The 14,356-nt window shown below is 45.3% G+C and overlaps 1 protein-coding gene across 2 annotated transcripts in view; it reads left to right on the top strand.

Annotated features, from left to right (window-relative positions):
• Positions 1–14,356, top strand: part of LOC139259860 (endoplasmic reticulum junction formation protein lunapark-like) — a 161,727-nt gene that overhangs the window by 44,973 nt on the left and 102,398 nt on the right. For both annotated transcript variants that reach the window (XM_070875752.1, XM_070875753.1), the window contains exon 3: positions 6,827–6,868. In XM_070875752.1, the coding sequence (XP_070731853.1) occupies positions 6,827–6,868 (42 nt within the window). The remainder of the gene's footprint in view (positions 1–6,826; positions 6,869–14,356) is intronic.

The raw sequence follows: 14,356 nt of genomic DNA, 5'->3' as shown, positions 1-14,356 counted from the left end.
AGTCGAGGGGGTCGTTCAACCTGACTGCCTGCCTCTCTTCCGCTCTTACATCCGGTCCAGGGTGTCCTTGGAGATGGAGCACGCGGTGTCCACCGGTACGCTCGCGGTCTTCCGCGAGAGGTGGGCACCGGAGGGACTGGAGTGCATCATCACGCCCGGCAACCAAATTTTAATTTGATTTTACGTTTTAAAGTTTAATTTGTTTTAATTGCCGGTGCTTTTAGTGTCCCCCTCCCCTTTTATAGGGGGCACTGGAAAAAATTGTGATTTTAGTGCCCAAATAAAAACCAAAAAAAAGAAAAACACAAAAAAAACTCAAAAAAGGAGAAAAAAAAGGGCCTTGTAAATGTCTGGTGTGTCACCCAGGTCGGGTGGCACGGTTTAATGTTTTATGTTTTTGCAGGTAGACTCTAAAAGAGTTTCATGCAAAAGGACCCCCAGGTCCCTCTGCATCTCAGCATGTTGTAATTTCTCCCCATTCAAATAATATTCCCTTTTACTGTTTTTTTTTTTCCCAAGGTGGATGACCTCACACTTTCCGACATTGTATTCCATCTGCCAAACCTTAGCCCATTCGCTTAACCTATCCAAATCTCTTTGCAGCCTCTCTGTGTCCTCTACACAACTCGCTTTCCCACTAATCTTTGTGTCATCTGCAAATTTTGTTACACTACACTCTGTCCCCTCTTCCAGGTCATCTATGTATATTGTAAACAGTTGTGGTCCCAGCACCGATCCCTGTGGCACACCACTAACCACCGCTTTTCAACCCGAAAAGGACCCATTTATCCCGACTCTCTGCTTTCTGTTCGCCAGCCAATTCTCTATCCATGCTAATACATTTATTCTGACTCCGCATACCTTTATCTTCGTCAGTAACCTTTTGTGTGGCACCTTATCGAATGCCTTTTGAAAATCTAAATACACCACATCCATCGGTACACCTCTATCCACCATACTCGTTATATCCTCAAAGAATTCTAGTAAATTAGTTAAACATGATTTTCCCTTCATGAATCCATGCTGCGTCTGCTTGATTGCACTATTCCTATCTAGATGTCCCGCTATTTCTTCCTTAATGATAGTTTCATGCATTTTCCCCACTACAGATGTTAAACTAACCGGCCTATAGTTACCTGCCTTTTGTCTGCCCCCTTTTTTAAACAGAGGCGTTACATTAGCTGCTTTCCAATCCGCTGGTACCTCCCCAGAGTCCAGAGAATTTTGGTAGATTATAACGAATGCATCTGCTATAACTTCCGCCATCTCTTTTAATACTCTGGGATGCATTTCATCCGGACCAGGGGACTTGTCTACCTTGAGTCCCATTAGCCTGTCCAGCACTACCCCCCGAGTGATAGTGATTGTCTCAAGGTCCTCCCTTCCCACATTCCCGTGACCAGCAATTTTTGGCATGGTTTTTGTGTCTTCCACTGCCTGCTGTACCTGCTTGCCAACTTTCATTGACTGATGCACCATGACACCCAGGTCTTGTTGCACCTCCCCTTTTCCTAAACTGCCACCATTCAGATAATATTCTGCCTTCGTGTTTTTGCCACCAAAGTGGATAACCTCGCATTTATCCACATTATACTGCATCTGCCATGCATTTGCCCACTCACCTAAACTGTCCAAATCACCCTGCAGCCTCTTAGCATCCTCCTCAAAGCTCACACCGCCACCCAGTTTAGTGTCATCTGCAAACTTGGAGATACTACACTCAATTTCTGCATCCAAATCATTAATGTATATTGTAAAGAACTGCAGTCCCAGCACTGAGCCCTGCGGCACTCCACTAGTCACTGCCTCCCATACCGAAAAGGACCCGTTTATCCCGACTCTCTGCTTCCTGTCTGCCAACCAATTCTCTATACACGCCAGTACATTACCCCCAATACCATGTACTTTGATTTTGCACACCAATCTCTTCTGTTGGATCTTGTCAAAGGCCTTTTGAAAGTCCAAATACACCACATCCACTGGTTCTCCCTTGTCCGCTCTACTAGTTACATCCTGAAAAAATTCCAGAAGATTTGTTAAGCATGAGTTCCCTTTCACAAATCCATGTTGACTTGGACCGATCCTGTCACTGCTTTCCAAATGCGCTGCTATTTCATCCTTAATAATTGATTCCAACATTTTCCCCACTGCTGATGTCAAGCTAACCGGTCTATAATTTCCCGTTTTCTCTCTCCCTCTTTTAAAAAGTGGTGTTACATTCGCTACCCTCCAGTCCATAGAAACTGATCCAGAGTCGATAGAGTGTTGGAAAATGATCACCAATGCATCCACTATTTCTCGGGCCACCTCCTTAAGTACTGTGGGATGCAGACAATCAGGCCCCGGGGATTTGTCGGCCTTCAATCCCATCAATTTCCTCAACACAATTTCCCGCCTAATAAGGATATCCTTCAGTTCCTCCTTCTCACTAGGCCCTCGGTTCCCGAGAACTTCCGGAAGGTTATTTATGTTTTCCTTCGTGAAGACAGAACCAAAGTATTTGTTCAATTGGTCTGCCGTTTCTTTGTTCCCCATTATAAATTCACCTGAATCCGACGACAAGGGACCGACGTTTGTCTTCACTAATCATTTTCTCTTAACATATCGATAGAAACTTTTGCAGTCAGTTTTTATGCTCCCGGTAAGCTTCCTCTCATACTCTATTTTCCCCCTCCTAATTAAACCCTTTGTCCTCCTCTGCTGAATTCTAAATTTCTGCCACTCCTCAGGTTTGCTGCTTTTTCTGGCCAATTTATATGCCTCTTCCTTGGATCTAACACTATCTTTAATTTCTCTTGTTAGCCACGGCTGAGCCACCTTCCCTGTTTTATTTTTACCCTTACCTGTTTTATTTGACAAGGTGCCACGTAAATAGTTACTGCACAAGATAAAAGTTCACGGGGTTGGGGATAATATATTAGCATGTATAGAGGATTGGCTAACGAACAGAAAACAGAGATTTGGGATAAATGGTTCATTCTCGGGTTGGCAATCAGTAACCAGTGGGGTGCTGCAGGGATCAGTGCTGGGACCCCAGCTATTTACAATCTATATTAACGACTTGGAAGAAGGGACTGAGTGTAACGTAGCCATGTTTGCTGCCGATACAAAGATGGGAGGAGAAGCAATCTGTGAGCAGGACATAAAACAATCTGCAAAAGGACATAGACAGGCTAAGTGAGTGGGCAAAAATTTGGCAGATGGAGTATAATGTTGGAAAGTGTGAGGTCATGCACTTTGGCAGAAAAAAATCAAAGAGCAAGTTATTATTTAAATGGAGAAAGATTGCAAAGTGCTTCAGTACAGCGTGACATGGGGGGTACTTGTGCATGAAACACAAAAGGTTAATATGCAGGTACAGCAAGTGATCAGGAATGCCAATGGAATCTTGGTCTTTATTGCAAAGGGGTTGGAGTATAAAAGCAGGGAAGTCTTGCTACAGTTGTACAGGGAATTGGTAAGGCCACACCTGGAATACTGCGGCAGTTTTGTTTTCCATATTTACGAAAGGATATACTTGCTTTAGAGGCAGTTCAGAGAAGGTCCACAAGGTTGATTCTAGAGATGAAGGGGTTGACGTATGAGGAAAGGTTGAGTAGGTTGGGCCTTTACTCATTGGAATTCAGAAGAATGAGAGGTGCTCTTATCGAAACATATAAGATTATGAGGGGGCTTGATTAGATGGATGCAGAGAGGATGTTTCCACTGATAGGGGAGACTAGAACTGGAGGGCGCAATCTTAGAATAGGGGGCCGCCCATTTAAAACTGAGATGAGGAGAAATTTCTTCTGAGGGTTGTGGATCTGTGGAATTCACTGCCTCAGAGAGCTGTGGAAGCTGGGACATTGAATAAATTTAAGACAGAAATAGACAGTTTCTTAAACGATAAGGAAATAAGGGGTTATGGGGAAGTGGACCTGAGTCCATGATCGTATTGAATGGTGGAGCAGGCTCGAGGGGCTGTATGGCCTACTTCTGCTCCAATTTCTTATGTCCTTGTGTCTTCCGACTCCACATACAGATTACCTTCATGGTCTCTAATAGGCACTACTCTTTCTTTCGTTATTCTCCTGTTCTTAATATATTTATAAAACATCTTTGTGTTTTCATGCTCTTTCTTTGCTTTCCTAATTTCCTTTTTAATTTCCACCCTGCAGTTTCTATACTCCTCCAAGGTTTCTGCAGTATTGAGCCCTTGGTATCTGCCATAAGCATCCTTTTTTTCCCCTTTATCCTACCCTGTATGCTCCTTGATATCCAGGGCTCCAGATTTGTTAGTCTCACCCTTTTTCTTTACGGGAACATACTTGCTCTGTACCCTCAGGATCTCTTCATTGAATGCCTTCCACTGCACTGACACTGATTTACCTTCAAGTAGCTGTTTCCAGTCCACTTTGGCTAAATCACATCTCTGCTTTATAAAATTGGCTTTTCCCCAATTGAGAACTTTTATTCCTGGGCTGTCTTTGTCCTCTTCCATAACTACACTAAATCTAACTGAATTATGATCACTAGCACCAAAATGCTCTCCCACTGATGCCCCTTCCACCTGCCCAGCTTCTATACCTTTCACACTAATTCTATCCCAATTAATATTAGGATAGTTGAAATCCCCTACTATTACTGCCCTATAGTTTTGGTACTTCATAGAAATTTGCCTACATATCTGCTCTTCTATCTCCCTCTGACTGTTTGGGGGTCTATTTTACACTCCCAGCAGTGTGATCGCCCCTTTTCTGTTCTTCATTTCAACCAATATGGCCTCATTTGATCCTTCTAACATATATTCCCTCCTCACAGCTGTAATTGTTTCTTTAATCAATACTACGACCCCCTCCCCTTTTTTATGCCCCTCTCTATTCCATCTGAAAACTCTGTAACCAGGAATGTTAAGCTGCCATACCTGCCTTTCTTTCAGCCATGTCTGAGTAATAATTATAATATCATCCTCCTATGTCCAGCTTGTACAGGCCCCACCTCTCTCAGAAATGGTCCCCAATGCCTTAGGAATCTAAAGCCCTCGCTCCTACACCATCTCTCCAGCCACGCATTCATCTGCTCTATCCTCCTATTTCTGTACTTACTAACACGTGGCACTGGGAGTAATCTGGAGATTACTACCTTTTGACGTCCTGCTTTTTAATTTCTCTCCTAACTCCCTAAAATCTGCCTCATCCCTCTTACTTCCTGTGTCGTTGGTACTGATGTGGACAATGACCTCTGGCCCTCCGAATATCCTGCAGCCCTTCAGTGACATCTTGACCCTGGCATCAGGAAGGCAACATACCATCCTGGAGTCGCGCCTGGGCAGCAACAACACCTGTTGATGCCCTAACTATCGACTTCCCTACCACTATTGCTCTTCCACTCTTTTTTTTTTTCTCTCCCCCTGTGCAGCTGAGCCATCCTTGGTGCCGTGGACTTGGTTCTGACTGCATTCCCTAAAGGAACCATTGCCCTCATCAATGTCCAGAACTGAAAACCGGTTAGCGAGTGAGATTCAGTCAGGGGAGCCCTGCCCTACATGCCTGCTCCTCCTTATTTGTTTAGTGGTCGCCCATTCCCTCTCTGACATCACACTCTTAAGCTGCGGGGGGGTAATCACCTCTGGAAACGTGCTTGAAGTTCTCGGCCTCGCGGATGCACTGCATTCACTTCAGCCGCCGCTCAAGCTCCAAAACCCGGAGCTCGGGCTATGATTGCTGGCGACACCTCCTGCACATGTGGTTGTTCAGACCATGGGAACATCTAAGACTTCCCACGTGGCACAGGATGTGCATTCCACGGGACTGAGCTGCCCTGCGTTGCCTCTTATTTATTAAGTTATTAACTAAAGCTTTTTGTATAGTTTCCCAGTCCTAATTCAAACCACTGACCTAATTTAGAGAGTAAAAACCATTAATACTCATAAACCAATCACCTACCTGATTTCACTTTTGAGGCTCTGCCTATGTTTAGCTGAAGTCCTCTGCTCTCTAAATCTCCTGAAGTCTCCCGCTGTCGAAATCTCCTGGACTCTTGCCCCCACACCCCACTCACGCTCTACCGACCCCTCCCCCTCCCCCCTGTCCCCCCCCTCCCGCGCTCTGCCGCCCCCTCGCCCCCCTCCCGCGCTCTGCCGCCCCCTCGCCCCTCTCCCGGGCTCTGCCACCCCCTTGCCCCCCTCCCGTTGTTGAAAGATGTTCTGTGACAGATCTGTGTAATAGGTTTTTTTGATGTGAGGAGTCACATGATGAATTTTATAATGTTATTATCCTTTGTTTAATTGGAACATTGATTTGGGACGTTTTTGTGGAAGCATGGAGAATTTTTGAGTGCTGTATTGTTTAAAAGGTGATGCCAATTGCAGTGCTTTTTTTTTCCCTTTCTGTGCTTGTGATGACAGTAAATTGGTAGTTTATGCAGAGTTGAATGTAAGATATAAATTATGAGTTAATGTCAATAAGCAATACGTACCATTTTCTAGATGCGTTAACATTTTGGCACGGAGGATACTTATACAAATGGAGAGATCATGTGGTAATTTTTTGCATTTTATAATGCAGTGCGCCATTAGGTTTGTGAAGTGATTGGAGTCGCTGTTTGACCTATTTCATGTCTGCATACACTCCTGATGCTATTCCATCCCAAAAAAGTTCAGAAGGTTACTCATTGGAAGCTTATCTCGCCTTCAAACCTAAACCAATTGTTAAGAGGTCACACCTATTGTGTAAGGGGCTGTGAATGTTGTTATTCATAGTAATGTACTTCTGGACATTTGTAATTATTAGAATGAAAATATATATTCAGTCATTTTTAACATTTTTTTTTTTCTCTTTTAATGCAGGCAAAACCTTCCACTATAGAGGTATTAGAAAAAATTGACAAGGTATCCTCTTTCTTCAATATTATAATTTTAAATAGTTTATTAAATGATTTTAGTTTGGTTTTAAATACTACTGTATTTGCAACTCCGTACTATTTCATCCCCAGGATTGTTGCTTATTTAAGATTTCACCACAACTGCAGGCCACCTATTAAAGTAAATGTTGTGCCACAATTTTGCTCTGTGGCTATACCAAGAGCACAGATGATACATGGCCCCATCATAGGACACAGATGGCACGTGACCCTACATATGGTCACAGTTGACACCTGGCCCCATCGGAGGGCCCCAGATGATACCTGGCCCTGTCGGAGGGCCCCGGATGACTCCTGGCCCCATTGGGCAAAACGTGTTCAATGTATTTCTAATTGGTAGACAATTTTATAGGTTGTGAGTTTAAATATTTTTTGCAAATGATTTAAGTTTTTACACGTTTTTTAAGTTTGCACCTGTTTATGGTTGAAGAAATTAGATGCTGGCAAAAGGATTTCCAAAAATATTTTGAATCACATTTCATTGGTTCTCTTTCTGTTTCCCAGTTTTATTATCAGCTGTTTGATTTTCGATTGGTAATTTTTGAATCTACTTCGTACTACTTGAAAGTGTCTGCTCCCAATTGCTGCTTGTTCATTGGTTGACTTCCCACCTGTTTGTAGGTTTACATACAATTATATAGAATGTGCAGCACAGAAACAGGCCATTTGGCCCAACTGGTCCATGCCAGTATTCATACTCCACACAAGCCTCCTCCTATCATACTTCATGAAATTCTACTAAAGCATCAAAAAATGGTGGCAATGTGTGACTCTTATGCACACTGGGAGAATGTAATTTGTTTCATTGATATTTTTAATATCACCTATGCTAATTACAATGTACCTGCAATAATGAGCATTTGCACTTCCAAAGCAGTTATGAGCCACTGGACCACTGAAGTTACAAAAGTTGAAGAAACATGAAGGTCTGAAATGCAAATACAATTGTTAAAGGCACATTGTTAGTTGTAATTTGTTGGTGAAAATGGTATTTGAATTTGTCTCGTGCAAGTGTAATATATAGGGCCCAAGTTTCCACAGGATAAAAAACGGGCGCCCCTCCGAGCTGGGCGCCCGTTTTTCGCGCCTAAAACGGCGCCAGAAAAAAAAACGCGCTATTCTCGAGCGCTTTGCAGCTCCTTGTCTGTTTGGCGCGGCGCCCCGGGGGGCGGAGCCTACACTCGCGCTAATTTTGTAAGTGGGAGGGGGCGGGTACTATTTAAATCAGTTTTTTTCCTGCCGGCAATGTTGCGCGTGCGTGTTGGAGCGTTCGCGCATGCTCAGTGTGAAAAAAAACATTGGCACTCGGCCATTTTTGTAGTTCTTTGTAGCTGTTTAATTTTTTAACATTTTTTAATAAAATCACATTGCCATCAACACTGAGGCTACCCTTCTCACTGTCTCCTTCCCCTCCCTCCCCTCCGCGGCAACAAGCCGCTGTCTCCTTCCCCTCCCTCCCCTCCCTCCACGGCAACAAGCTGCTGTCCCCTTCCCCTCCCTCCCCTCCGCGGCAACAAACCGCTGTCTCCTTCCCCTCCCTCCCCTCCTTCCACGGCAACAAGCCGCTGTCTCCTTCCCCTCCCTCCCCTCTCTCCACGGCAACAAGCCGCTGTCTCCTTCCCCTCCCTCCCCTCCTTCCACGGCAACAAGCCGCTGTCTCCTTCCCCTCCCTCCCCTCCGCGGCAACAAACCGCTGTCTCCTTCCCCTCCCTCCCCACTCTCCACGGCAACAAGCCGCTGTCTCCTTCCCCTCCCTCCCCTCCGCGGCAACAAACCGCTGTCTCCTTCCCCTTCCTCCCCTCCACAACAACAAACCGCTTTCTCCTCCCCCCCCCCCCCCCTCCCGCTCAGCGGCACGAACGGCTTTCTCTCCCCCCAACCCCCCCCTCCCGCTCAGCGGCACGAACGGCTGCAGAATTCTCCCTGGTTGAAGCACTTTCACACAGATAGGAAGATGGTTTATTTAATCTTTTCTTTGCTTATAAATGTTTATTCAGGTTGGATTTATTTGTATAATATTTGTATAAGTATAAATAAGGATTTATTATAGAATTTAATGACTTCCCTTCCCCCCCCACCTCGTTCTGGACGCCTACTTTGTAACCTGCGCCTGATTTTTTAATGTGTAGAACAGGTTTTTTCAGTTCGACAAAAATCTTCACTTGCTCCATTCTACTTTAGTTTGGAGTACCTTTTCACTGTGGAAACTTTCAAATCAGGCTTCAGTGGCCGGACACGCCCCCTTTTGAAGAAAAAATTCTGTTCCAAAGTAGAACTGTTTTAACTGACTAGAACTGCAGAAAAAAAAATGTGGAGAATTGCGATTTTTAAGATAGTCCGTTTTCCACCAGTTGCTCCTAAAAATCAGGCGCAAATCATGTGGAAACTTGGGCCCATAGTCTCATACTTTGAGATAGGATGGATATGCACTAGCTGTAAGATTTTGTAACTATACTACCAGTTCTCCCATAACACTGCCTACAGTAGGTAGGAGGATGCATTGTTGTATAAAGACAGGGGGCTAGAAATTCGGCAGGTTTGTGCCCGTTTTATTGCCATTTTTGAGCGCTAAGTGTGTTTTTTGGCGCTAAAAAAAGTATCACTATTTTGCAAGTTTTGCCAGTGGTTTAGCGCCGGCGATAAAAATGATCACCTGCCTTTTTTTTTGCCATTTTTGACTTCAGTCGTCGTGCAATACTCTGCTAGTGCCATTTTTGCAAAATTCATCAATGTCACCATTTATAGTGCCGGCGATAAAACCTGCCTGAAAAAGTCATGTCTTACCAGGTCTGACTCACGACACACCCATAAAGGCACCATATTGGAAAAATGGAGCAAAAGTTCAGTACAGAAAATGATTTGGAGGGAAGGCTGCATTTTACACATTGAGTCTTTTGTAAGTTTATACTTTGTTTTTAAGGACATTTAAAAGAAAGGGGCCTATGCTGTCTCTGCTATTATTGCTGGCTGCTTTTTCTATGCAGCATAGAGCTGGAAGAAGGTTTATTCAACAGCATTATGAGCGTAATCAAAGAGCTCGCAGACGTATGGAGAGGAGGCCTTACCCCCCCATGAGTTTACAGGCAACAGCATTCATACCTGCAGCTGTCTGAGGCACAGTGCGTTCGAAGACTGTGCTTCCAAAAAGAGGTGGTCACAGAGATATGCCAGCTCATAAAGGCAGACCTACAGCCTACCAGTGCTAACAGAACTGCACTGCCCGTCTAGGTGAAGATGACTGCGACACTTGCCTTCGATGTCTCCGGCTCCTTTAAGGCATCAGCAGGGGATATATGCTGCATCTCCCAGCACGCTACACGGAAAAGAGTGGCTAAAGTAAATGTTGGTTCTTTGGAGGATGAGACTGGGGAATTAAGAATGGAGAACAGGGAAATGGCAGAGACGTTGAACAAATATTTTGTATCGGTCTTCATGGGATGTTTTTAGTGTCTTCTACCAATAGTGGATAAACAAAGGGCTGTAGGGAGGGAGGGTCAACTCTCACTAATGAAGTAGTACTAGGTAAAATAATGGCACTAAAGGCGGACAAGTCCCTTGGACCTGATGGCTTACTTACATCCTAGTATTTTAAGAGAAGTGGCTGCAGAGATAGTTGATGCATTGGTTGTAATCTACCAAAATTCCCTGGATTCTGGTGCAGTATATGTCATGCACCTATTTAAAAAAAGGAGGCAGACAAAAAGCAGGAAACTATAGACCAGTTAGCCTAACATCTGTCGTTGGGAAAATGCTGGAGTCCATTATTAAGGAAGCAGTAGCGGTACATTTGGAAAAACATGATTCAATTACTGGTTTTATGAAAGGGAAATCATGTTTGACAAATTTGCTGGAGTTCTTTGAGGATCTAACAAGCAGAGTGGATAAGGGGAACCAGTGGATGTGGTGTATTTGGATTTCCAGAAGGCATTCGATAAGATGCCACAAGAGGTTACTGCACAAGATCAAAGCTTACTGGGTTGGGGGTAATATATTAGCATGGATAGAGGATTGGCTAACTAACAGAAAATAGTGAGTCGGGATAAATGGGTCATTTCCCGGTTGGCAAACAGTGACTAGTGGGGTGCTGCAGGGATCTGTGCTGGGAACTCAACTATTTACAATCTATATTAATGGTTTGGAAGAAGGGACCGAGTGTAATGTAGCCAAGTTTGCTGATACAAAGATGGGTGGGAAAGCAAATTGTGAGGAGGACACAAAAAATCTGCAAAGGGATATAGACAGGCTAAGTGAGTGGGCAAAAATTTGGCAGATGGATTATGATGTCGGAAAATGTGAGGTTATCCACTTTGGCAGAAGTAATAGAAAAGCAAATTATAATTTAAATGGAGAAAAATTGCAAAGTGCTGCTGGACAGAGAGACCTGGGGGGTCCTTGTGCATGGAACATAAAGTTAGTATGCAGGTACAGCAAGTAATCCGGAAGGCAAATGGAATGTTTGCCTTTATTGCAAGGGAGATAGAGTATAAAAGCAGAGAAGTCCTGCTACAGCTGTACAGGGTATTGGTGAGGTCACACCTGGAGTACTGCGTAGAGTTTTGGTCTCCGTATTTAATGAAGGATATACTTGCATTGGAGGCTGTTCAGAGAAGGTTCTCTAGGTTGATTCAGGAGATGAGGGGGTTGATCTATGAAGATAGATTGGGTCTATACTCATCGGAGTTCAGAAGAATGAGAGGTGATCTTATTGAAACATATAAGATAATGAGGGGGCTGGACAAGAGGGAAACTAAAACTAGAGGACATAGAATAAGGGGCCGCCCATTTAAAACTTAGATGAGAAATTTCTTCTGAGGATTGTAAATCTATGGAATTCTCTGCCCCAGAGAGCTGTGGAGGCTGGGTCTTTGAGGCAGAGATAGACAGATTTTTGAGCGATTAAGGCAGTAAAGGGATATGGGGAGCGGGCAGGGAAGTGGAGTTGAGTCCATGATCAGATCAGCCATGATCTTATTGAATGGCAGAGCAGGCACGAGGGGCCAAATGGCCTACTCCTGCTCCTATTTCTTATGTTGTTATGTTCTTGCACATCGCTGCTTTCGCCAGGTGACTACTGCACTGTATACACGCAGGATGGACTTCATAAACTTCCCAATGACCAGGGAGGCACAGAATGAGAGAACTATAGGTTTTGCATAAATTGCTGGCTTCCCCAATGTACAGGCTGCCATTGACTGTACGCACATCTCCCTGCGAGCACCTTTAGAGAATCCAGAGGTTTACGAAACTAAAAGGGATTCCACTTGCTGAATGTACAGATGATGTGCGACCATACTCAGCGCATCATGGCAGTAAATGCACAATTTCCAGGGAGCATCCATGATGCTTTCATCTTGCGCGAGAACGCTGTCTCACACCTGTTTGTGCGTCAGCTACAAGGGCAGAGCTGGATGCTGGGGGACAAAGGTTATGGCCTCGCCACCTGGCTCATGACCCCCCCCCCCCCCCCTCTGCAACCCTCAGACACAAGCCGAACATTGCTATAAGAACAGCCGTATAGCCATACGCAATATTGTCGAAAAGACAATTGGATGCTCAAGCAGCGCTTCTGATGCCTGGACCACTGGAGGCTCCCTTCAGTACTCCCCTCAGCAGGTTTCTAAGTTCATTGTGGTGTGCTGCATGCTACACAACTTAGCCATCATTAGGGGATAGGATTTGCCAATGGGGATTGCAGAACCACTTCAGGAGAGAGGAGGGAGGAGGGAGGAGGAGGATGAGGATGAGGAGCCTGTTGATGAACCCATACCACCACCCCCACCACAACGGGGGAGGCCTCGTGGAGCTTTCGCCACTGCAAAAGCCTTGCGTCAGCAGCTGATAATTCAACGCTTTGCATGAAGGCTGAATGGCACGTTTGATCGCTGACTACCCACTCTACCCCACCGTGTTGACTATTTCTCCTTGTTCTGAAAATGAGACACTGGACCAGATTGGTTAAGGTGAAAAAAACAATTTAAATTTATTAATATTATTTAATTAAACTTTGTAAACTTTAATTTAGTAACTTGAATAACATTTTTCAATGTTAAAACTTTTGTCAACTTTATTTAAATAACAGCAGCAAAACAACAACCCCTGCACCAAACATCCTTCAGCTGCAGCCACCTTTACCCCACTAATTTGAATCCCCCGCTCCCGTCAATTGGGCCCAAGATGTTTTTTTAGCAGGGCGCGGTGGTGTTGGGGGAGTGAAGTCGGGGATGTCATTGGACTCCCTGGAGAAGCTGGGACTATGGAAGGCCTGGCTTCTGAGTGGCAAGCCTGTTGCTCAACCTCATCACTCACTGGTGTTGTTAGTTTGGGTGGCATGACACTGGGGACTGGAGTGCCAGAGTCGAGGCCATCAATTGCCGCTGGGCATTGACTCCCCAGACAGTCCCACCAAATACAGGTGCGCGTCTGCCTGCCTTTCACCAGTCCGGCTTTGCCGCAGGGACTGCATACGGGATTCAATCCTGGGGGTTTGTCGCAACCCACTTGGACTCAGGACCTCGGATGCTGCATAACCACGGAACGTGGCGTCCTCATCCGACGAATTGATGGCTGCGGCTGAAGTCCTTAGTGCAAGCGTGGTTTCCCTACACTCACCCCCCAGCTTTGGTCCTCCTCTCTTCCTCTTCCGTGGAGGTTCCTCAGCATAGCTGATGTCTGTGTCCTTCACCGTAGCATTCGGCGAGGTGGGGGCACTCCTGGATGTGAGACCTCGGAATACACATCTGCAAAATAGAAAACAGCAGACGACCGGTTAGCAGCAGGGAAGGGGGCAGGATGACATAAGTAGGGTCACATAGCGCAGGCTCATTTGAAGGACCACCGCTACAGACAGTACATCGCATTACCCAAACCCTAGCCAACAGACAGTGCATAACATTGACCCAACCCAGACCGTGGATTTTGCAGGACTTGCCCTCACTGTCAAACGAGGGCTCAGCACCCCAATGGATAGTTGATCTCTGCGAGGAACCCATCAGACCTGCCACGCGACTCTGAAGCTGGGTAAGTGGGAATAGTTTGGTCGGACCACCGCCTGTGCGCCACTGCTCCTGGCGGTTGTGAGACAACGGTCCTAGCAAAGGTGACGATACAAATGGACATGAGATGGTGTAAAAAGGGACTGACGCGCCCCCCCACCCTCTACCCTTTTCCCTCTCACACTGCAGGGACTGAGATGGTGTGTAAAGACACTGACCCCATCTCTCACTCTCTCAACTTTCCCTGCAAAGATGACAGTACAAATGGACATGGACTGACTCGCTCACACGCTCACCACAGGGACTAAGATGGTGTGTAAACTTTCCCTGCAAGGATGATGATACAAATAGACATCACATGGTGTAATAAAAATATTACTTACTCTGACAACCCTGTCGGTCATTCCACCTTTTCCGACACTGGACGTGGTCCCTTCTGATACAGTCGACTTGAGGAAACCTCC

Source organism: Pristiophorus japonicus, chromosome 3 (assembly GCF_044704955.1).
Source record: "Pristiophorus japonicus isolate sPriJap1 chromosome 3, sPriJap1.hap1, whole genome shotgun sequence".
NCBI classification, from domain to species: Eukaryota; Metazoa; Chordata; class Chondrichthyes; family Pristiophoridae; genus Pristiophorus; species Pristiophorus japonicus.
This window is presented reverse-complemented; position numbering and strand designations above follow the sequence as displayed.